Below are 22,658 nucleotides of genomic sequence, written 5' to 3' on the forward strand. Positions count from 1 at the left end.
GTAGGCATACTTAAAATAGTTTTTTCTCTATAAAGAAACTACTTGTCATTAGGATACATGGGGGTGGAGGGAGAGTATTAATACTTTTTAAAGAAAGGTCATTTGTTGATTTTTAAAATGAATAAACGCTTTTTCTCATTTTAATTGTGAAATGTTGTGTTACATACATTAGCTTTTGATGTGAGGTTATTAGATCTTTCTCTATAAGGAATAAAGTATGAAAAATTAACTTAAATTTTAAATAATTGGGATAATGCAGTATTCTGCTTGAATATCATGATGGAAGTTGACCTGAACTTCTAATGAAATCTCCCCATTGAGATGAAGTAAGAGAAGAATTTCTGCCTATGTGAGAGCTTGTTCAGTTGATGGTTTATAAAATAAGAATAAAAGTAGAAATCAAAACATATTGCTTTATAATGTATTTTTCTTTCTTTCTTTTTTTTTTTTTTAAGGCTCTGGGATCCTGGCTGCTACAAATAGTACTGAATTGGGAATTATAGAACCCTCTTCTCCAAATCCTAGCCCTGTGAAAAAAGGCAGTTCAATTAATTGGTCATTGCCAGATAAAATAAAATCTCCACGAACTGTGAGGAAACTTTCCATGAAAATGAAAAAGTTGCCAGAATTTAGCCGAAAGCTAAGCGTTAAGGGAACATTGAATTATATAAACAGTCCAGATAATACTCCTTCTTTGTCTAAATATAACTGCCGAGAAATTCATCATACTGATATTCTGCCCTCTGGGAACACAACCATCGCTGCTAAGAGGAATGTTATAAGCCGATACCATCTTGATACCAGTGTATCCTCCCAGCACAGCTACCAGAAGAAAAACTCTATGAGTTCTAAGTATTCCTGCAAAGGTGGTTACCTTAGTGATGGAGACTCACCTGAACTTATAACTAAAGCTAGCAAACATGGATCTGAAAACAAATTTGGAAAAGGAAAAGAAATAATTTCAAATAGTTGTAGCAAAAATGAAATAGACATTGATGCTTTTAGGCATTATAGCTTTTCTGATCAACCTAAGTGTTCACAGTACATATCTGGGCTCATGAGTGTACATTTCTATGGTGCTGAGGATTTAAAACCACCTCGGATAGATTCAAAAGACGTCTTTTGTGCAATTCAGGTAGATTCAGTAAACAAAGCAAGAACAGCTTTGCTCACATGTCGAACAACATTTTTAGACATGGATCACACTTTCAACATAGAAATTGAAAATGCACAACATTTGAAACTAGTAGTATTCAGTTGGGAACCCACTCCAAGAAAAAATCGAGTTTGTTGTCATGGAACTGTTGTTCTTCCCACCTTATTTAGAGTGACAAAGACTCATCAATTGGCTGTCAAACTTGAACCTAGAGGTCTTATTTATGTGAAAGTGACTCTTATGGAACAGTGGGAGAATTCTCTTCATGGACTAGATATAAACCAAGAACCAATAATATTTGGAGTTGATATTCAAAAAGTTGTAGAGAAAGAAAATCTAGGACTGATGGTGCCCCTTCTGATACAGAAATGTATTATGGAAATTGAAAAGAGAGGCTGTCAGGTATTATCTTACTATGGTTCCCTACTACTTCCTTTATTGATTGATTAATTGTAAGTCTTGGGGGAAGGAATTCAAGGTAATGTAAAAAAATCAAACTTAGATATTTTACCATTCCTATTCTTTATTTTTATTCCATTACTGTTTAGGGTATAATTTTTAACTTGACTCATGTTGTCCATTATTGAGAGCATGCTAGATGATTCCACAAATTTATATTGCAACACAGAGCTTCATGGGTCTTAGAATTAGAAATCAGGATTGCTTCAAAATGGCATTAAAAGGAAAAGTCAGAGCTGATAACGTAGGCAAAGGATATTAATTTTTTATACTAATTTTTGTGATACATTTAAGACTAAAAATTATGTTGAGTTATTTCTGCTTTAGTACTATCTGAATTTATAATATTGGTTAAAAAGTTAAAAGACAATGAGAGTAAATATTATAAAATCTGAAATATTTATTTAATAAACTTAAGCTTAACATGGAAACTATAGAAACAGCATAAGTTAATGGAATTTTGCATTAAGATGCAGAATACCTGGATTCTGGTTTCTCCTCCATTATTACTTAGCTGTGTCATGTTGGGCAAGTCACTTAATCTCTGTGGGTCTTACTTGCTTGTGTCTATAAAAATAGATGGAGTGGCTGGGCATGGGGGCTTACAGCTGTAATCCCAGCACTTTGGGAGGCCAAGGCGGGCGGATCACCTGAGGTCAGGAGTTCAAGACCAGCCTGGCCAACATGGTGAAAACTGTCTCTACTAAAAATACAAAAATTAGCCCGACATGGTGGTGCATGCCTGTAATCCCAGCTACTTGGGAGGCTGATGCAGGAGAATTGTTTGAACCCAGGAGGTGGAAGTTACGGTGAGCCCAGATTGTGCCACTGCATTCTAGCCTGGGCGATAGAGTGAGACTCCGTTGCAAAAAAAAAAAAAAAGATGGAGTAGCTTCCTGAAGCTAAGAGGTAACACATCTCAACTATTGAAACTTCCCCTCTTCAGGCCCCCCAGTGGGGTTGGATGAAACTTCTAACTCAGATACATCATTCTGTCTCCAGTTTATGTTGTCTTTGTGTGAGTGAGGCCTTTACTTTTCCAATCCAACTTTTGGTTAATTATTTTTCTTAAGATTCTGTTTTTTTCTTTTATCTTTTTTCAGGCAGTGAGGGTAGAGTTCAGAAATTATTCAGACCTAAAAGCTAATTATTAAACAGAAACTTTTATAGTTGAATATTAAAATAAGTAACTCAAATGGCACTATATTTTTACAGTCTATTTTCTGAAATATTTAGAAAGAGCAGGTATATATAGACTGTTAGCACTTTAAATGCCAAGAAAACATTTTTAGCAATGCTTTTCATTTTTATTTAGAACTGTATTTTTTTTTTTTTTTTTGAGACGGATTCTTGCTCTGTCGCCCAGGCTGGAGTGCAGTGGTGCAGTCTCAGCTCACTGCAACCTCCGCCTCCTGGGTTCAAGCAATTCTGCCTCAGCCTCCCAGTTAGCTGGGATCACAGTTGCACGCCTTCATGCCTGGCTAATTTTTGTGTTTTTTTTAGTAGAGACGGGGTTTCACCATGTTAGCCAGGCTGGTCTCGAGCTCCTGACCTTGTGATCCGCCTGCCTTGGCCTCCCAAAGTGCTGGGATTACAGGTGTGAGCCACCACGCCCGGCCTAGAACTGTACTTTTTAAAGACGTTTTTGTTGTGTTTCCCCTGCTTCTTTCTCCCCAACTTGCCCTCCCCTCTCCCCTACCCCCAATAGAGAGAGGCTTATTGTGCTTGTATTTTACAGACTGGCATACTGCTTAAATTTTGTTTACCCTTTTAGTCAGGAATTATTCTTGTTTTGTTAGGTTTTTATTGTAAACATGAAAATAGGCTTTGATAGTCATATACAAAGAGTTTGTGGCATGGGTCTTTGCATCTTCCAAATGCTTTGAATGCTACTACCATCTATCTCCTGCTTAAAACGGGAAAAATTGCTATGGAGATCATACTCATGGTCTGTCTTTCATAGAGGCATCGAGCATGTACTTCAAGGTTTTGATTCAAGATCTCATCATCGGAAAGTAGGGATATATCCTAAAATATCTTTTCCTTGAAGTACCTGTATTAGATCTTCCTTCCTTTATTCATCTTTTAAAAAATTATATTTGTGATTTCAACTTTTGGGGGTAAAATATCCCATTAATTTGTTGTGTACTAGTTAAGTAGTACTTCCTTTAAGTTGTTCTAGGCTCATCTTCTTCTCAAGTTTAAGGGGATACATCGTTTGTATGGTACTTTATGACACTTAAATGTGCTCACACCAGCAGAGCTATAATTGAGTTCGTTTCTTCTGTTGTGGTAGCATTTCCTTTGATCCTGTTTAATATTTTAGTTTCATTTTCTGAACTGTCTACATTTCTACTGTGTCTTTCTTGAGATGATGTGACCTGCATAACTCATTCCATTCTCAATGTGAATGCATCATGAATGTGGATAAGAGTAGGAAATTGGAATTTTTTTCCTAGTGTATTTCTTGGTTTCCTATATTATCTTGATCCTTTTGAATGTAGCAGCACCTTGCATTATCACCTCTTGGAAATAGTTTTAGGTTCTTTACTATCTTTCAATTAATACCTATAGCTTATCATCTCAAATATTTTAGATAATATTTCCCTGTATCTATTGACACTTTCTCATATTGAGACCCACCTTATAGTGTGTTCTATCAGTTTTTTAATGAGTCAGAAGAGATTAGTGTCATAAGTAAACCTGGAAATTTCATTTGTATACTTCTTCCTCTAGATCATTTATTGCATTTTACAGTGATTCCTAATTCAAATCCTGGAAGATTACTTTTACTTTATTTCTCTTTTCAAATAGTTTCTTTCTCCATAATTTTTCCTTCAATTCAAAGTGACTGAGCTTTCTAAATAGTCTTAGATGTGGAAGTATGGCTGACAATCACTTATTCTCTCCTCAAGTTTTTTTGAAGGTTTATTCTTTCAAAGAACTTTGATAGCTTAATCGGGCATGTTTTCTCTTTACAGAGATCATGTTTATTTCTTCTAAGTAAATTGATAGTGAATAACTTAAGACTTAATATTTTAGAACCTGTATAACAGTGTTTAAAGACAAATCTTTTCAATGTAGGTTGGTGGGATGGGTAGTGTCTGTGCATCTATCTTATATAAACTTTGAAGTAGAGGTTTTATTTTACCTTTATTATTTTAAATTTCCTCTATCACTTTATAATCGATTAATTTGACAACTTAAAAAAAAAACCCTAGGTTTGCTTCTGTGTCTTCCTGAGAATCTTTTTTCTTAAAAAGTTTTATATAAATAGTATACTAGAAACTTATTTCAACTATATACTTATTTTAAGGATAAAAGAAACTGAGTTTTAAAGAGATTAAATAACTTGCCCAAATTCATGAAGCAAGGAGTGGGGCTTTATGACTCCAAAACCCTTGTTCAGTGTCTGTGCTGTACTACTTCAGTCTAGAACAAAAGATGTGGAAAAAGGGCGCACATTCCTGGGGCATGGAGATCTTGATTGAGCATATAAAACTGAAAAGAAGGGATTGTGTTTTGCTTAAGATAGGTAGCCAGCATTACTGAACTGATAGTGTATTGTTTGAATTTAAATGAAAGAATAGGATATTTTTATTAAACTAATCAACATAGTATATGAGATTTCAAAAGCTATATTTGAGGTATTTTAAATTAAATGACATCAGAACATATTTGATTGCAAAGTTCATGTGATCTATAATGTAATTATATTTTCCCTTTCTCAAATTTACCGTAATGTGGCCATAATTTTATTCCTAGGTAGTAGGCCTGTATCGGTTATGTGGTTCGGCAGCAGTCAAGAAAGAACTGCGAGAGGCTTTTGAGAGAGATAGCAAAGCTGTTGGTCTGTGTGAAAACCAGTACCCAGATATAAATGTAATAACAGGTAATAAATAGATTTTATTTTATGTACTCTTTCTGGAAAGACTACATCTGCAAGAAAGATAACTGAAATACGTTTGTAGCTGAAATTTAATTTGTTTTTATTCTGAAGTCTTTTCTTCCTTCACAAACATTACTGTGTTATTTTCTATGGGAAGGTATTAAGCTATGGTCCCTTGCCCACAAACAGCTGACATGATGAAGGGAAGTAAGACCTACTTTAAATTAGCTATAGTAGCTAGCAGAAAGAAAAAGGTACCTTCATAGAGGCATAAATAAAATGCTTTGGAAGTTGAGTTTGACTGGTACTTAGGTGATATAGAGGGTATTGACAATCTGGTTAGAGAATTTAAATTTATTTACTAGCCAGAGGGGATCCATTAAGATTTTTTGAGTGGGGGAGTGATATCATAGAGATTGTTTTCAGGAATATTAATCTGGCAACTCTGTGTGATGGATTGAAATTAGAAGAGACCAGAGGAAGGAAAACCAATTAGAAAGCCTTAGCCGTAGTCCAAGCAAAGAGGTAGTAAGAGCTAAAGGGACTTGTAGCAGTAGAAATAGGAAGAAGTAGAATTGAAAGGAGGTGGAGAAAGAGGGATCCCAGACAGATGTGACTTTGAGACATGGTTGATTGGGTACCATTAGCAGAAAAAAGAGAGCTTCAGGGAGAGCTACTGCTTTTGGTGGGGAAGGGTCAAGAAAGATTATGAATTGGGCTTTGGATATATAGAATTTGAAGTGCTAGTAGGAGATCTAAATGGGCAGATTAAGCAAAGTTGAAACTGCTCATCTGCAGCTAAGAAGAGGATGCAGTAGAATTTGAGGGATCTCTTATTTACCCAAGTGGTGACTGTAATTCAATGTATGGCATTGGAAATATACTTCTATTACCCCTGAAAGATAAGAGTGGAAAGAGAGTCATTGGCATATATGTGTAGTAAAGTGTTGCAGTTGTCCATAAAGTTTGAAAAGAAAGAACTTTGGGGTGTCTCCAAACTTTGGAGGCAGGCAAAGAAAGAAGAAACACCTAAAGAGATTGAGAGGAAGGGAGTCAGAAAGTTTGGGAAGTAAGAGACAACAGAGATTAAGCAAAGGTGTGATACAGTCATTCTATGGAGAGATTATATGAGAAAAGAAAAGGGCCTTTGAATTTGGCCATTAAGAAATGGCTCATAACCTTATTGGTAACCTTCAGGAGCTACTGGTTTATCATAATTCCATATTTGTTTTTGTTGTTTTAATTTTTTAATTATTGAAGTTTTCAAGCATATGCGAAAGTTAGAATACTATGAAAAATCCTCTCTATCACCTGGTTTCCATAATATCAACACATGAACAGACTTGTCTCATTCATCCCCCCATTTGCTTCTTCTCACCCTTGATTATTTTGAGAATATCTCAGACGTGTCCTTTCATTTATAGATGCTTCAGTGTGTATCTCCAGGTCTTCTGTGTATTTTGGTAGTTCTTTCTCCTCTCTACTGACAACTGCCATTTTTTCTTGCTGTAATGCGTTTATTTTTCTCTTATAACTTACTTTCTTATTTTTACTCACAATTAATTGTTTGGGTTAAAATTTGAGGAAGTTTCATCTTGTACATATTTAAGAGAATTTTGTTGGTGAAAATCCTTAAAGCTTACTTTTAGGATTGAGGCTTTCTGAATAATTGAGCTTCCCACCCTTTGAGTGCTGAATGACTGTATTTTCATCAAGTATTTAATATGTAACTCTTGGATAATCAAAACTTTGATTCCAAGCATTTTAATAATAAGATAAAACAAACTGTCACTTTTTTCTTACATATTTTGACAAATCAGAAATAATGGTTCCTTTTAATTTTTATATAGGAAGAGGCATATTTGTATAAAAATTTGAGATACCCGAAGAATGTTCTTTCCTTGTTAATGTGTAATTAACAAAATCAGCAAAAGACTCATTTTATGAATCCATGAAAGAGAAGTTTTATAAATACAAATTTCCAGCAAGTACACTCTATAAATATAGATTTTGTCTTGGTGAAGCTTTGTCTTATAAATAAAAATTATGTTAAACATGTATAATTTTAAAATATGAAATGAAGAAAGGGTTCCTAGTTTTGGAAATTGGCAGCATATGCAGAAGATATGAACAATAGGTCAATGAGTATTGGATTTACAGCATTCTTTCCTAAAATTGAGAGTTTCTGTAATTTATAAATTGGATATTTCTTGGCTCAATTCTTTGTACTATTCCATTTGGGTAAAGCTGTTTTTCAGAAGAATTTAGAGCTATTTTTTTCTTGATAAAAAGGCAATGAAATGATTTAAGATTTGTCTGCAAAATAATTGCATGACACAAGGTTTTCATGGCTAAAAATAAAGGGTATTGTTGATTTGAGGAGTTGGCCAGTGACAATGTTGCTTAATGTGTTTGTTCCTCATGAACTCACGTTTCTGAGTAAACTTTGAAATATAATTAATAGTTCAGTAGGTCTAAAAAATGAGAAATTAATGAAGTGAGTGACAGATTTTGTTCACAGTTTAATGTGTTTTTAGTAGTTGGTTTGTCTGGAGCATGGAATGAAATACTCCAGACAAACCAGTTTTTTTTTTAAATCAAGTACAAAATTTTAGGTATAAAGTCCATTCATAATTCTTTTTTGTTTGTTTGCTTTTTAAGAGAGAGTCTCACTCTGTAGCCCAAGCTGGAGTGCAGTGGCGCAACCTCCGCCTCTGGGGCTCAAGCAATTCTTGTGCCTCAGCCTCCTGAATAGCTGGGACTACAGGCACATGCCACTACGCCCAGCTAGTTTTTTGTATTTTAGTAGAAACAGGGTTTCACCGTGTTGCCCAGGGTGGTCTTGAACTCCTGAACTCAGGAGATCTTCCCATCTCAGCCTCCCAAAGCTGGGATTACAGGCGTGAGCCACTGCGCCCAGCCTATTCATAATTCTTTATAGGGCTTATTACCAAAGAACAGAAGGCTTTTTAAAAGTCATGTATTGTTTAGTGATTATTAAAAATAAGTCTTCTGAGGAAGATTACATGTGTCTAACTACTGTAAAATAGATTCCATGTCAGTGCTACATAATCAATATCTAGGTTCAGTACCTCAAAGTTCATTTGACCATGCCTTTTTATGATTTTAATCCTACCATAGTCATTTTTGTCCTATTTGCCGTTCACAGAAAACTTTATCAGAATATAAGTAAATGATCTTGAAAACATTAATATTTATCTTTTTTGTACATACATTTTCCTACCATACATATTATATGTTCTCTGACCTCTGGAACATTAACTTACAAATTGTTTCCGTTTTCCTTTCCCTAGATTGCATATAGATGTCAAAACTGTGCAAGCACCAAGGAATGCTAAATGTTGAGGAATGGTCATAGACTTAGCAACCCACATATACTGAGATTGTTTATGAGAGCCATTTGGTCTGGGTAACATGTATAGCGTATGACTAGAGTAGGTGGTAAAAGTGAGGTAAGGTGGGGGTAGGTTAGTGGATTTAAAAAAGTAATTTGTAGCTCTACCTTCAGGAAATGTCAGTGATTCAACATTCAAATCTACCTAATCAACTGTATCTTTACTACCTATATAAGTTTTGTGAGAGAATGATTCTCATGTTTGTATGTATGCATATTCAGTCTTCTGGTTCATAGGTCCTAAATGCTTTTGTATTTATTTAGCCTTATTTTGAAGCCCAGAATATGGTCTTTTGTGGTAAATGTTTCATTTGGGCTCTTGAAAAGAATGTATTCTGGTGGTTTTGGACGGATTGTGCTGTAACTATCAATAAAGTCAAGTTAATTAATAATGTCCCCATCTTCTACATCTTTGTTTTCTTTCTACTCGCTGAGAGGAGTGTTGAAATCTTCAACTATAATTGTAGTTTTTCTCTGTTTTTTTCTTCAAACTGTTTTTGTTTCCACCCCCCCTACCCACTGCCACTACTTTGCTTTTGAAAATTGCAATTAAGCATGTATTAGGCCATTTTACGTTATGTGACAGCTCACTGATAATGTATTTTTTTCAGCTTTTTCCATACTTTGTTTCATTTTAGATTGTTTCTATTGCTGTATCTTCAAGTTATATTAGTCTTGTCTTCTGATATTAATTTCATTCATTGCATTTTTAGTTTCAGACATCCTAGTTTTCACTACTAGAAGTTCGATATGGGTTTGTTTTTTCAGTATTTTCCATGTCTCTACTTAATATGTTGTCTTTATTCTAGCTTCTTGAACATATGAAATACAGTTATAATAAGTGTTTTCATGTCCTTGTCTACTAATTGTATTGTGTATGTCTTTTCTGGGTTGGTTTCCATTGATTTTACTCCTCATTATAGGTTATATTTGCCTCCTCCTTTATATGCCTCGTAATTTTTTACTGGACATCAAATGTAAATTTTACCTTCTTGGGTGCTGGATATTTCTGTTGTTTGGTATGCAAGTACGTTACTTGCAAAGAGTTTTTAGTCTTGCTTTTAAGCTTTATTAGGCAGAATGTGAACTGCTTTTAAATAAGGCTCTTCTTTGTCTATTTCTTTGATTCTCTACTGAAGCAAAACTCTGCCATATACTGTGTACTTATATTAGCTTTCTATGGCTGCCATAACAAAGTACCACAAACTTGGTGGCTAAAACAACAGAAATGTATTTTCTCACAGTTCCGGAGGCTGGAAGTTCAGAATCAAAGCATTAGCAGGGCCCTGCTCCCCCTGATACCTGCAGGGGAATCCTTCCTTGCATCTTCCTAGTTCTGGCGGTTTGCTGGCAACCTTTGGCAGCCCTTTCTTTGCCTGTAGATGCATAACTCCAATACTCCATCTTCACATGGCATTCTCCCTGTGTTTCTTCATATCATCTGCTCTGTGTGTCTTTCTCTGTGTCCCCCATTTTATAAGAACATGTCATATTGGAGTAGGGCCCACCCTAGTGACCTCATTTAACTTGATTACCTCTGTAAAGACTCTTTCCAAATAAGGTCCTATTCTGAGGTACTAGGAGTTCAGACTTCAACATGTTTTTTTCTGGTTGGGGGTGGGGGCCACAATTCAACATAGTGCTGTACCCATATCCCATGAATTACGAAGTCTTCCACTCTGGCTGCATGGAATGGGAGTGATTGCCTGCACTATGAAAACTCCAAGGATTGTTCTCTCTAATCTGTTTGGCTGGTTCTTTCTCCAGCCTTGGGGAGTTGCCCTACCTGCGTGTGCTGATTAGTACTCAGATGAACACTTGGGACTCCTTGCTGATTTCCTGAGTCATCTCTAGGCAGCCCTTTACTCTCAAGTGCTCTGTCCTGCAAGGTCTAGCAGCTTTAGCCTCCTTGAATTTCTAGCTCCGCTTCAACTGTCGAGCTTTACCTGGGTTTTCATTTCCTTACTGCGACCTGGAAAGTCTCTCCAGGCAACAAGCTGTGGTTGTGTGGGCACACTTCATTTGGTTCCCATCTCTCAGGGATCCTTGTCCTTTGCCTGAGGTCCAATGTCTTGGACATAGTTTTGTCAGATATTTTGTTGGGCATTTTCAGTTGTTGCAAGCAGGAAGGTAAATCTAGTCCCTGTTGCTCCATCTTGCCTAGAAACACTGGTCTGCCTTTCTAGCCTGTATCTGGGTCACTGATTGCAATGAGAAAAAAAAATCAATATTATTTGGTATCAGTATTAATCCATGTACTATCAAAGTCATTAGAAGGCTGTGAATGGTGCCTAATAATTGTATGTTTTCTTATGAGCTCTCTTATTCTCTGGAGTGTCTATTTAATATCTTCTCACTCCCCTCAAACCTCATTTCACCCATGTCACTCTTAGCAGACAACCTTGCCTCCTAACTTCACAGAGAAAACAGAAGCCATCAGATGGGAACTTGCTCTACTTCTTGTGACCCAGCCTACCAATGTGCCTTCTTTGGCATACATTCTTTCCACTTCCTTTCTGTAATAATAGAGAAATGATCTTCCTTACATCTTGGACAAATTCTAATTCCTTCATGTGTTCTCAGAAGTTTCTTCTTTCTTCTTAGGGACTTTGCTCAATCGATCATATTTCCTGTCTCCTGAACCTTGAAAACCTTTTTACTGTCTCCTTTACATTACCACTGAAATGTTTAAGTGTCTCCTGTCTTTAAAGAAAAATCTCCACTTTGATCTTGTTTCTCCCCCACCCTTCCCTCTCCTCTGTGGTTATCAACTTTTCTCAAAGCCAGATTTCTTGAACAGGTTGTGTGCATTTCTTTGTCTATTTCTTTAATGCCCATTTACTTCCTAACCAACTGCAACTTGACTTCAGTGTCCTTTATTTTCTGAAACTGTGCTTGCCATGGTGGACATTTTTGGGTTCTTAAATTGTCTCTAGATCATTATTTTCTGGTGGACATTTTTGGGTTCTTAATTTGTCTCTAGATCATTATTTTCTATGCCTGGTTACAAAACCCCATTGCCTAAACATAAGCCAAATTTGTTAAAAATACTGGGAAAGGAGCTCTGACCTTTGTGGATTATGATTTAGTAGGGCTGGCATGGGGCTCCAGAATCTAATTTTTTTTTTAAGCCTCAGTGTGCAGCCAATTTTGAAAAAACACTGTTCTCTGCAATATTTAACACTATTCTTATCTAACCCAACTATTGTTTGGGTATCATTAGATATCATAGACTCTTTCTTGAAACATTTTTCCTCAGCTTGGCCTCACTCTTGCCACTCTCCTCTCGCCCCATCCCCACCTCCTCTCACCATACATATATCTTTTGCCATTCTTCCTTAGTCACGACTGGAAGATCCTCTTCCCTGATGACTCCTGGAAAGTGGATGTTCTTCAGGGTTATTTTCTAAGCCTTCTCTTAATCACTCTGTATGTCTCCCTGATAATCATTCCCAAGATCCAGTTATCTTTAAGTTGATCATTCTTAAATCTGTGTCTCCAGTCATCTCTTTCATCTCAGATTTTTATATCCAGCAGCCTTGAATGCCCCATAGTTACCTTAAGCTCCATATGTTCAAAATGAAACTCTTCTCTTTACCCCCTCAAACGTGATTTTCCTCCTGTGTTCTCTATTTGAAGTAATGTCACTAGTATCCACCTAGATACTCAAGTTCCAAGCCTAGGAAAGAAACATTCTTATTCCTCTTTTTCCCTCAAAATTGCAAATGCATTTTTTACTTAGCAGTCCTGTTTTAAGAATTTATCCTACAGACATACCTGCATATATACAAAGTGATTATGTGCAAGGTTATTAATTGTAGCATGTTTTGGAAAAACAAAAGATAACAAACAATTCTAGTATCCATCTATAAGATACTGAATAGATAGGACTATGGGACATCCTTACATTGGACTATTATAATGTGGCTATAAAAATGATTAAGGAAGCTCTCTATGGCCTGAAAAGATCTCAAGGATATGATGTTAAATGAAAAAGCAAGAAACAAAATAGGATATCCAGGTTTCTTATTTCTGATTTCTTTGGGTTTTGGAATATTTGCATTATTGTACCAGTTTAGCATCCCTAATCCAAAAATCAAAAATCCAGAATGCTCTAATGAGCATTCCTTTGAGCATCATGTTGGCATTTTAAAAGTTTTGGATTTTAGAGCATTTTGGATTTTTAAACTAAGGATACTCAATGAGGGAGACAAATCGTATTTATATTTGCATAAACATTAGAAGGATGCATAAGAAACTAATGAATCATGTTACTATTAAATATTTAAAACTTGGGGCCAGGCACAGTGGCTCATGCCAAGTAACCCTGGGAGAATAAGGTGGGAGGATCACTTGAGGCCAGCAATTCAAGTCTAACCTGAGAAGTATAGTGAGACCCTGATCTACAAAAGATAAGAAAATTAGCCAGGTGTGAGGGCAACCACCTGTAGTCCTAGCTGCTTAAGAGGCTGAGGTGGGAGGATTGCTTGAGCCTACGAGTTCGAGGTTAGCAGTGTACTCCAGCCTGGGTGATGGAGCAAGACCCTGTCACAATTAAAAAAAAAAAAAAAAAAGAGAGATGGGAAGCTGAGATGGGAAGCTTCGTATAGAATCATGTTTAAGTTCAAACTAAGCAAGGCTGAGAGCATGTTCTGAATCAATATTGTATATATTTAGGTTTTAGTGTTAGGAATATCTCCTGTTTTCCCTTGTGATCACATGCCAGCCTTTAGCTAGTATCTTACCTACCTTGCTTATATATAAAAACCACTATTCTTTCCAGTTTCCTCTACTATAAGTAATATCTCTTAGTTCAAAACTACGTGTGGAATGTTTGCAACTGACTTTCCTCATTCCCATTATAGTGACACGTCTGATGTTTTCTGTTCTTAGCTTTTGGTTTTATGTGTTTGGTTTTAGGAATGATTTTTTCTTCCATATGATAGTGTAGCGTTAGCAATTATCCAGCCATCCAATATATCTGTTTAAGACACTTCTCCAGTGTTAAAGAGGAAATGTATTTATTTCCAAGGGTTTCAGACAATTGGTACTCTTTCATTATCAATTTAAAGTCTAGAAACTCAAAATTTGTGTAATTGGAATAATTTATAATTAACATAAATATGCCTTGCTTTCTTAATTTCTGTTTCACATGCATTTAGAGAAGCTTTTTATAGGGGGCAGAATCAATAAGGGTATATGTATCAAGAATAGCTTACTTTATGATTAACAAATCTAACATGTATGGTAACTGAAAATTATGTGTGTACATTTTTAGCATGCTTCAAAACAAGTCAATTATCAAGGCAACTTAAAAGAATACAAAATGCTCAAAATACTAGTATTTTATAATTCTTTTTATGTTGTTGCTTTTATTGTTTTCAGAATGTTGAAAGTTGGCTATAATACTTAAATTTAAAAAAATTGACCATAGTTCTTTATTTCACTTTGCAGTCCAATCACCAACTGTCTGCGGTTTGTTTTTTAAAGGTGTTCTTAAGGATTATTTAAGAGAACTCCCTTCTCCTCTGATAACAAAGCAGCTTTATGAGGCTGTATTAGATGCAATGGCAAAAAGTCCTTTGAAAATGTCATCAAATGGTTGTGAGAATGACCCAAGTGACTCTAAGTACACTGTTGACCTGCTGGATTGTCTGCCAGAGATTGAGAAGGTAAGCATTACCAGTATACATTTTTCCTGAAAGCCAGTTAATGAACCGTATACCTAGCTCCAGAGCTACAAATAATTTTAGATATTTGACATTTGTGGCACTCATGGATTTAAAAGCTCTGCCGTTACTGCCTTTAAACAGCCTAAGTCTGTAAAAGCTTCTTAAACAGAATAAATCTAGAAACAGTTTTATCTTTTCTGTATGTGATTTTAGCCCAAGCATGAATACTCACTGAAGTTTTTTTAATTGTATTGTTAAAATATTATTACAATAATATTTGTTCATTATAGAAATACTGAAAAGATACAGAAAAGAAGAATGTAAAATTGCATCATCAATATCCAGAGGCAGCTATAATTAACATTTTGGTGTGTCTCCTTTTAGTATTTTTTAGATACGACAGCTGTTTTGGTGTACATGGCTTAACTTTAAGATAAACAACAGCCCCACCCCTCGTTTTTTCCTCCTTATCCTTTCCATTCACCCCCTCTCCAAAATCTTCAGACCAGCATCCTCAGCTATGCCTGTAGGAGAGAGAGAGAAGGATAGGTAGGTCTTCAGAACCAGCCTTAGCCTAACTTTATCTGTTGTTCCTTAGAATAGAAGGGAAAATAGGAGAAATATATGACTGGGCTTGTCTAGATGAGGCCAAATTTGCCTACATTTTTTTTATCATGTTGGGGCAGAAAGAGCAAGAATTAGTGGGTAGAAACTGTAAGTCCAGTAACTTTATTTGCGAGTTTACTGTGGTCCCCTGAATGTCCTGTGCTCTGTCCAGTTGGATTAACAGTTACTCCTCCTTTGGATTAGGGGAAGGGAACAGCTAAAGAGTGCAGAAGCAGAAGGGTGGGGTGAAGTTTGAGGGGGTGGGTGGAAAAAGTACAGATAATGGTTTCTCAACACTAGGTAAAAAAATTTTTTTTTTTTTTTTTTTTTTTTAAGATGGAGTCTCACTCTGTTGCCCAGGCTGGAGTGCAGTGGTGCAATCTCAGCTCACTGCAACCTCCACCTTTACAGGTTCAAGCGATTCTCCTACCTCAGCCTCCTGAGTAGCTGGGACTACAGGTGGGCACCACCATGCCCGACTTATTTTTGTATTTTAGTGGAGACGGGGTTTCACCATGTTGGCCAGGCTGGTCTTCCCGATCTCAGGTGATCTGCCCACCTTGGCCTCTCAAAGTACTGTGATGACAGGTGTGAGCCACCATGCCAGCACTAGGTAAAATTATCTAAGTGCCACTTGTAAGTGAAGAAATGAGTGTTAGGGAATTTAAGTCACTTGCCGAAAGTTACACAGCTTCTGTGAATATTATAGTCTATCACACTATAAGTCTTTCTGACTCTAAGGCCCATGCTATTACCATCCTTTCTAAAAAGACTGAGTAAGCCTGGACTGTATGGCGAAACTCTGTCTCTACAAAAATTAGCCGGGCATGGTGGCACGTGCCTAGGGTCCCAGCTACTTGGGAGGCTGAGGTAGAAGGATGGCTTGAGCCCAGGGAGGGCTACAGTGAGCCGAGATCATGCCACTGCATTCCAGCCTGGGCGATAGAGCCAGACTTTGTCTCAATCAGTCAATCAGTCAATAACTGTGTGATATACCATTGAGTGGATTTGACAACATAATTTATCAGTATTCTCTTTTGTATATTTAGATTTTGAGTGATTTATAAATATTTGTACACAGATTTATTTTTAGTTTAGAATTATTTAGAATAGACTCTCAGAAGTGGAATTGCTTATTTAAATAATATGAACATTTTAAGGCCCTTATATGTTTGCATACTAATTTTCTTTCTTTTTTTTTTTTTCTGTTTTTTTTTTGTTTGTTTTTGAGACAGGGTCTCACTTTGTCTCTCAGGCTGGAGTGCGGTGGTGCAAACACAGCTCACTGCAGCCTCAACCTCCCCGGCTCATGCCATCCTCCTGCCTCAGCCCCCCAAGTAGCTGGGACTACAGACGTGTGCCATCACCCTTAACTAATTTTTTTTGTATGTTTTGTAGAGACTGGGTTTCACCATGTTGCCCAGGCTAGTCTCGAACTCCTGAGCTCAAGCAGTCCACCCTCCTCGACCTCCCAAAGGGCTGGGATTATAGGCATGAGCCACCACGCCCAGCCAGATTAATTTTCAAAAGGAACATGACAATTACATTTTTTGGCTCATCTTATTTAGTAGACAAAAAAATTTGCATTCCTTTGCTTGCTATTGAGATTGAACATATATTTAACCAGGTGTAGTGTGTTGTTTGTGTCTGTGTATGATCACAATTATTGCTAGAAATACCCTTAAGAGGCCAATGTACATAGAGTTGTGTTAGGAAATAATTATGAATTTAAAAAAGAAATATGATTCATATATTTGACTTGTTTTGATTTAAAATGCCATATTCTTCTCTAGTTTTCATTCTTTCTTCATTCCTTCCCTTCATAGCCAAACATTGAAGGGCTGTTTATTCCGGCTGTTATCACTTCTTCATCACTCATTTACTACTCAGCACATTGTAATCTGGCTTCCTACCTCATCTTGCTGGACTTGTTCTTGCCACAGCTACTAAATGGCCTTCTGACCAGCAAATCCACTTGTCGCTTTTGGCTCCAGAAATAATGTTATTTTGATTTTTCTTTAAATAAGATTTTTACCAGCTTAGACAACATAGCAAGACCCTGTCTCTAAAAAAAAAAAAAAAGTTTTTTTTTTTTTTTGAGATGGAGTCTCGCTCTGTCACCCAGGCTGAAGTGCAGTGGCACAATCTTGGCTCACTGAAACCTCTGCCTCCCAGAACAAGGGATCCTCCTGACTCAGCTTCCTGAGTAGCTGGGATTACAGGCGTGTGCCACCACACCAGCTATTTTTTTGTATTTTCAGTAGAGTCGGGATTTCCCATGTTGACCAGGCTGGTCTCAAACTTCTGACCTCAGATGATTCACCTGCCTCGGCCTCCCAAAGTGCTGGGATTACAGGCGTGAGCCACATGCCTGGCCTACAAAAAATTTTTTAAAAATTAGTGGGTATGGTGTCGCATGCCTGTAGCCCGAGCTACTTGGGAGGCTGGGGTGGAAAGATTGCTTGAGCCAGGAAGGTCGGTGCTGCAGTGAGCTGTGATCATGCCACTGTACTCCAGCCTGGGCAACAGAGTGAGACCCTGTCTCAAAAAAAAAAAAAAAAAAAAATTAAAGTTTTTAATTGGCATCAATGTCTTCAATACAATTTTGAAGGAAAAATTACTCATTTTGTTAAATGATTGATCCTATGCCACTATATCAAAAAACATCATTTCTTTCCATAATTGTTGAAACCTAAATAACCATTCCACTTTTTGAGCCAACTCCCTTTACTAGTTTCTTTAAGGATTAAAAAATATTTTTTTCGGTAATTTTTTTCTTTCATTTCTAACTGTAGTATTCTTTTTAAGGTTTATTTACCATATATATTTATTTATTTATATTTATATTAGTTAAGAAGCATATTGGCCTTTTAAACATGTCTTTCATAATCCAAATAATTCTAGAACCTGGCCATGTTCCGGAATGGTTAGCTTCCTAGATTTAAGCATGATAGTGATTACAACTTACAACTACAGGACTTATCTGTACTTAAAAATGAACATTCTTACCCTAATCCCCTTTTCATCACAGCCTTTACTGTTGCCATGTTAGAAGAGAAAGAGTTAATGGATGCATTTTTCCAGGGATTCCAGCTGAAATTTGGAATGCATTCATAAGTATTTTATAAAGAATGTATATTTTAACCATTTAATGGATTAAACTGTGTTGTTGGAACATAATACATTTTTTTGATAGAGTCTCGTTCAGCCACCCAGGCTGGATGCAGGGGTGTAGTCTCGGCTCACTGCAACCACCATCTCCTGGGTTCCAGCGATTCTCCCATCTCAGCCTCCCGAGTAGCTGGGATCATAGGCACCTGCCATCATGCCCGGCTAATTTTTGTATTTTAGTAGAGATGGGGTTTCACTATGTTGGCCAGGCTGGTCTTGAACTCCTGACCTCAGGTGATCCTCCTGCCTCAGCCTCCCAAACTGCTAGGATTACAGGCATGAGCCACTGTGCCCGGCTGGAACATAATTTAGGCCCCATATAATGTTTTTATTAGAAACTATGTTTTAGGTTCCAAACATCCAATTTATAAGCAAATCTTTAAAAAAATCCTTTTAAAAGTGACAAGATGCTTATCTGTATTTCCTGCTATAAATTGTGTCCTTGAATTTGCCCCTTTATGACTATATTAATTGAAATTTAATTTAATTTAGGCAACCCTAAAGATGTTGTTGGATCATTTGAAATTGGTGGCTTCCTATCATGAAGTGAATAAGATGACGTGCCAGAATTTGGCTGTGTGCTTTGGACCAGTATTATTAAGTCAGAGGCAAGAGCCTTCCACCCATAACAACAGAGTCTTTACTGATTCAGAAGAACTCGCAAGTGCTTTGGATTTTAAAAAACACATTGAAGTTCTTCATTACTTACTCCAACTCTGGCCAGGTAAATGATTCTATGGAAATATTTTTCACTTTCAATGATAGGGTATTTGAATTAACTAATCATTAAATATGCTCATATATGATTGAAGAAACTCTTCTAGATTTTGCTTTTTCAAAACGTTGTGAATTGATACCTGCCCTTTAGATTTTTTTCATTTACATGTTTTCTGCCTTTGCTGATGACATTGTAGGCATGTAGATTAATGTGCACATTTTAGACTTGGTCAGATCTAGATTTAAATCCTGGTTGTGCCACTTATTAGCAATCTGACCTTGGGTTGGTTTCTTAACGTCTTAGAGCCTTGTATCACCTTTCGTTATATGGATTTAATAATATGTTTATAGATTTTTATTAGGATTTTTAAAAATTGTGTATGTAATGTGCTCAGTGTGGCTCTTGACATGTAAAAGAGACTCAATAAACACTAATTTATTTACTCTTCTCATTTTTAGTTCAACTGGTATAAAGCAGAATTCATTTTTCTCCTTAAGTCAATTCTTCTTTACGTCTTTAACTGCATTCATGGTCATTAGTCAAATTATCTCAGCTTGCATTGGGAATTATCCTTGACCTTTCCATCTTTCTTATCCAATCCTTATTTCAATCAATAACTAAAGACTGACAGTTATTTTCCTAATTATCTCTGATATAATTTCAGAGTTAAAAGAAATATGTGTTTAATTTGACATTCTATAAAGGACCCTGCATTTAAATTTCAAAATTTTCTTAGCTTTTAGTAACCCCTGCTAGTCTCGCCCCACACTGCATGGGACCAAGTGTGAAGTACTTTGGTGTTTAGTGTAGAGCACACTAGTAACCATGCTTGGCCCTGGGGTCAGGTTTGGGTTCAGATCTGGATGGTGGCACTTGCCAGCAGGATGGGCTACAACAAAAACTTTAACCTCTTCAACTCCCAGTTTGCTTCTCTCTAAATAATGCCTGCCTCAGTGTTGTTGTAAAGATTGAGATAAAGCATCTAAGGCAATGAGCAAAATGTTTAGCACAAAGTGAGCACTCAGTCAATGTCTTCGGTTACTCTTTTGTTTTATATATATATATATATATATAGAGAGAGAGAGAGAGAGAGAGACAGAAAGATTAAAGTACAAGAGAATGCTTGATTTCATCGTTTAAAGTGAATTAAAAATTAGTTAATAAAAATTTCCAGCACTTTGGGAGGCCGAGGCAGGTGGATCACAAGGTCAGGAGTTTGAGACCAGCCTGGCCAACATAGTGAAACCCCACCTCCACTACAAATACAAAAAAATTAGCTGGGCATGGTGGCGGGCATCTGTAGTCCCAGCTACTTGGGAGGCTGAGGCAAGAGAATCGCTTGAACCAGGGAGGCGGAGGTTGCAGTGAGCCGAGATTGCGACAGTGCACTCTAGCCTGGGGGACAGAGTGAGACTCCGTCTCAAAAAAAAAAAAATTCAACTTTAAAATTTTGAAAGTTAAAGCTTTTATTTTCTTTTAAATGCTGGCTTAAAAATTATTCTAATTCATGTTTTAACTGAATTAGAATGTTATTTTAACTATTTTAAAACCCTGAATCAAGATTCTCTGGGTAGTTGAGCTAATTTCAGCATTTGATGCCCAACATAAGGGATCTTTCAGAGTGTCAACTATGTCTCCTTTTTCTAGAACAGCTTTAATTCTAATAAACACCAAGAATTTGGGAGAAAGCCATCTTGTCATTACCACAAATGAAAACTTGCTTCCCTGGAGATACCATTAAGTTTACTGTCAGTGCCTGAGTTCGTTATGATTAATTATTAATTATTCTGTGCCAGAGGTTAAGGTCATTTTATTATTTTGTAATAGTAGCCACCTTAGTTTTGGGTTTGAGAGAAGAAACTTAATGTATATCTTGTGTTATAGAAAAAGCAGGTTCAGATTTCAAATTCACTGTATTCTAAGGACAGCCGTAAACAGCTGTTCCTAGTGTACAGCACCTTATTCCAAAGATTTGTGTTGTTGGTTTTAAAAATAACTGCTCCTTTTTCTATAACCTGTTATTTTTCTTTAGTTGTAGTACCTCAGACAAAGAACAGGGCAGAAAGCTGAGAAGAAACAACAGTTTTACCCTGTCAATCACCTGCTGTTGAATTCAAGAAAAGGCAGAAATCAAGTAGACGAGGTGCATTTACTTGGCCTGAGAAAGTTGATGGTGACATAGAGAATGTGGCAAAGACTAGTAGGCCATAGCATATTAACTCAGTGAATGCCTATCCTATCTCCATGCATTCAATAGAAGGTTTTAGCTTTCCTTGCTATGCATGTCTTATTTTTCCATTTGGAAATTCTCCAACTCCAGAGTTAAAAAGAGTCGCCCCCGTATTTTTTATTTTCTAAACTTTTTGTTTTGTTTCATGTTATTTTTTGTTTTTTAATTTTGGGCAAGAAGATAATTTGCTTTGAGATTTATATTTGAAAAATCCTATCTTCAAAGTAATTGGTTAGAACTTCAGCATATCAGCATTAGAAGGTAAAAGTCGTCCTGCCAATAGTTTTTTAGATTGTCTTCTACTAAGCTCTGGGGTTCTTTGGAAGCAGCTTAGAAGCCACATCAGCAAGGAGTGGGGGAACAAAATGGAAACACACTTCCCCGTTGACCAGAACAGCCTTCTTTTTTATCTGTTTTATGTATTGAGTTTTCACAAAAATGTTTCTTTTAGATATTCATTTTCTGTTTTAAGAATACTGAAAATAATACTCCTGGCCCCCCTATCACTTTAAAGATGGAGAAATCAATTTAGAGAGAGTATAATTCCTAGATCCTTGCTATACCACATTTTCTTTCTTTTTTTTTTGAGATGGAGTCTCACTGTTTCGCCCAGGTTGGAGTGCACTGGCGCAATCTTGACTCACTGCAACCTTTGCCTCTCAGGTTCAAGCAGTTCTCCTACCTCAGCCTCTTGAGTGGCTGGGATTACAGGCGTGTACCACTGTGCCCGGCTAATTTTTGTGTTTTTAGTAGAGATGGGGTTTCACCATATTGGCCAGGCCAATCTCGAACTCCTGACTTCAAGTGATCTGCCTGCCTTGGCCTCCCAAAGTCCTGGGATTACAGGCATGAGCCACCACCTAGCTGCTATACCACATTTTCTATGATAAATATATTTGGGGCAAGTTTTTTGGAAAAGGTATCAGTTTTTCTCTTATTTCTTTTTATTTCGTCTTTCTTACAAGATTTTAAGTTTGGTGACATCGGGGATTATTTTTAACTTTATATTCCCAGGTCCTAGCAGAGTATTTGGCACTAACTAGACAGTATATTTTTGTTAAATAAGGTAATTATAGATAAAAGGATCATAAAGTACTAATTAGAAACAAATCTACTGGTAGAAAACAAGATAAGGAAAAATTAAGTTTCTTAGTACTTATTATATTTTGAATTATTTTTCAGCAACCTTATAGACTGCATTTTTAATTTTATTCTACTGATAGTGGGTAGTCAACAGTGATGGGAAAACCAGAACTTTTGAGGTTAAAATTAGCCATTTTCACTGTATATTTAGTTGTAAACCACTCTGACATCAGTAGTCTTAAAAAGTCAGTGATGTTGG

General features: G+C 36.5%; 1 protein-coding gene across 1 annotated transcript in view; it reads left to right on the forward strand.

Annotated features, from left to right (window-relative positions):
* Window positions 1–22,658, forward strand: part of SYDE2 (synapse defective Rho GTPase homolog 2) — a 41,796-nt gene that overhangs the window by 15,045 nt on the left and 4,093 nt on the right. Inside the window, exons 3-6 of the mRNA XM_003260276.4 lie at window positions 456–1,558; window positions 5,381–5,507; window positions 14,410–14,591; window positions 18,861–19,092. Of these exons, the coding sequence (XP_003260324.2) occupies window positions 456–1,558; window positions 5,381–5,507; window positions 14,410–14,591; window positions 18,861–19,092 (1,644 nt within the window). The remainder of the gene's footprint in view (window positions 1–455; window positions 1,559–5,380; window positions 5,508–14,409; window positions 14,592–18,860; window positions 19,093–22,658) is intronic.

This window comes from Nomascus leucogenys, chromosome 12, assembly GCF_006542625.1.
Source record: "Nomascus leucogenys isolate Asia chromosome 12, Asia_NLE_v1, whole genome shotgun sequence".
Taxonomy (NCBI): domain Eukaryota; kingdom Metazoa; phylum Chordata; class Mammalia; order Primates; family Hylobatidae; genus Nomascus; species Nomascus leucogenys.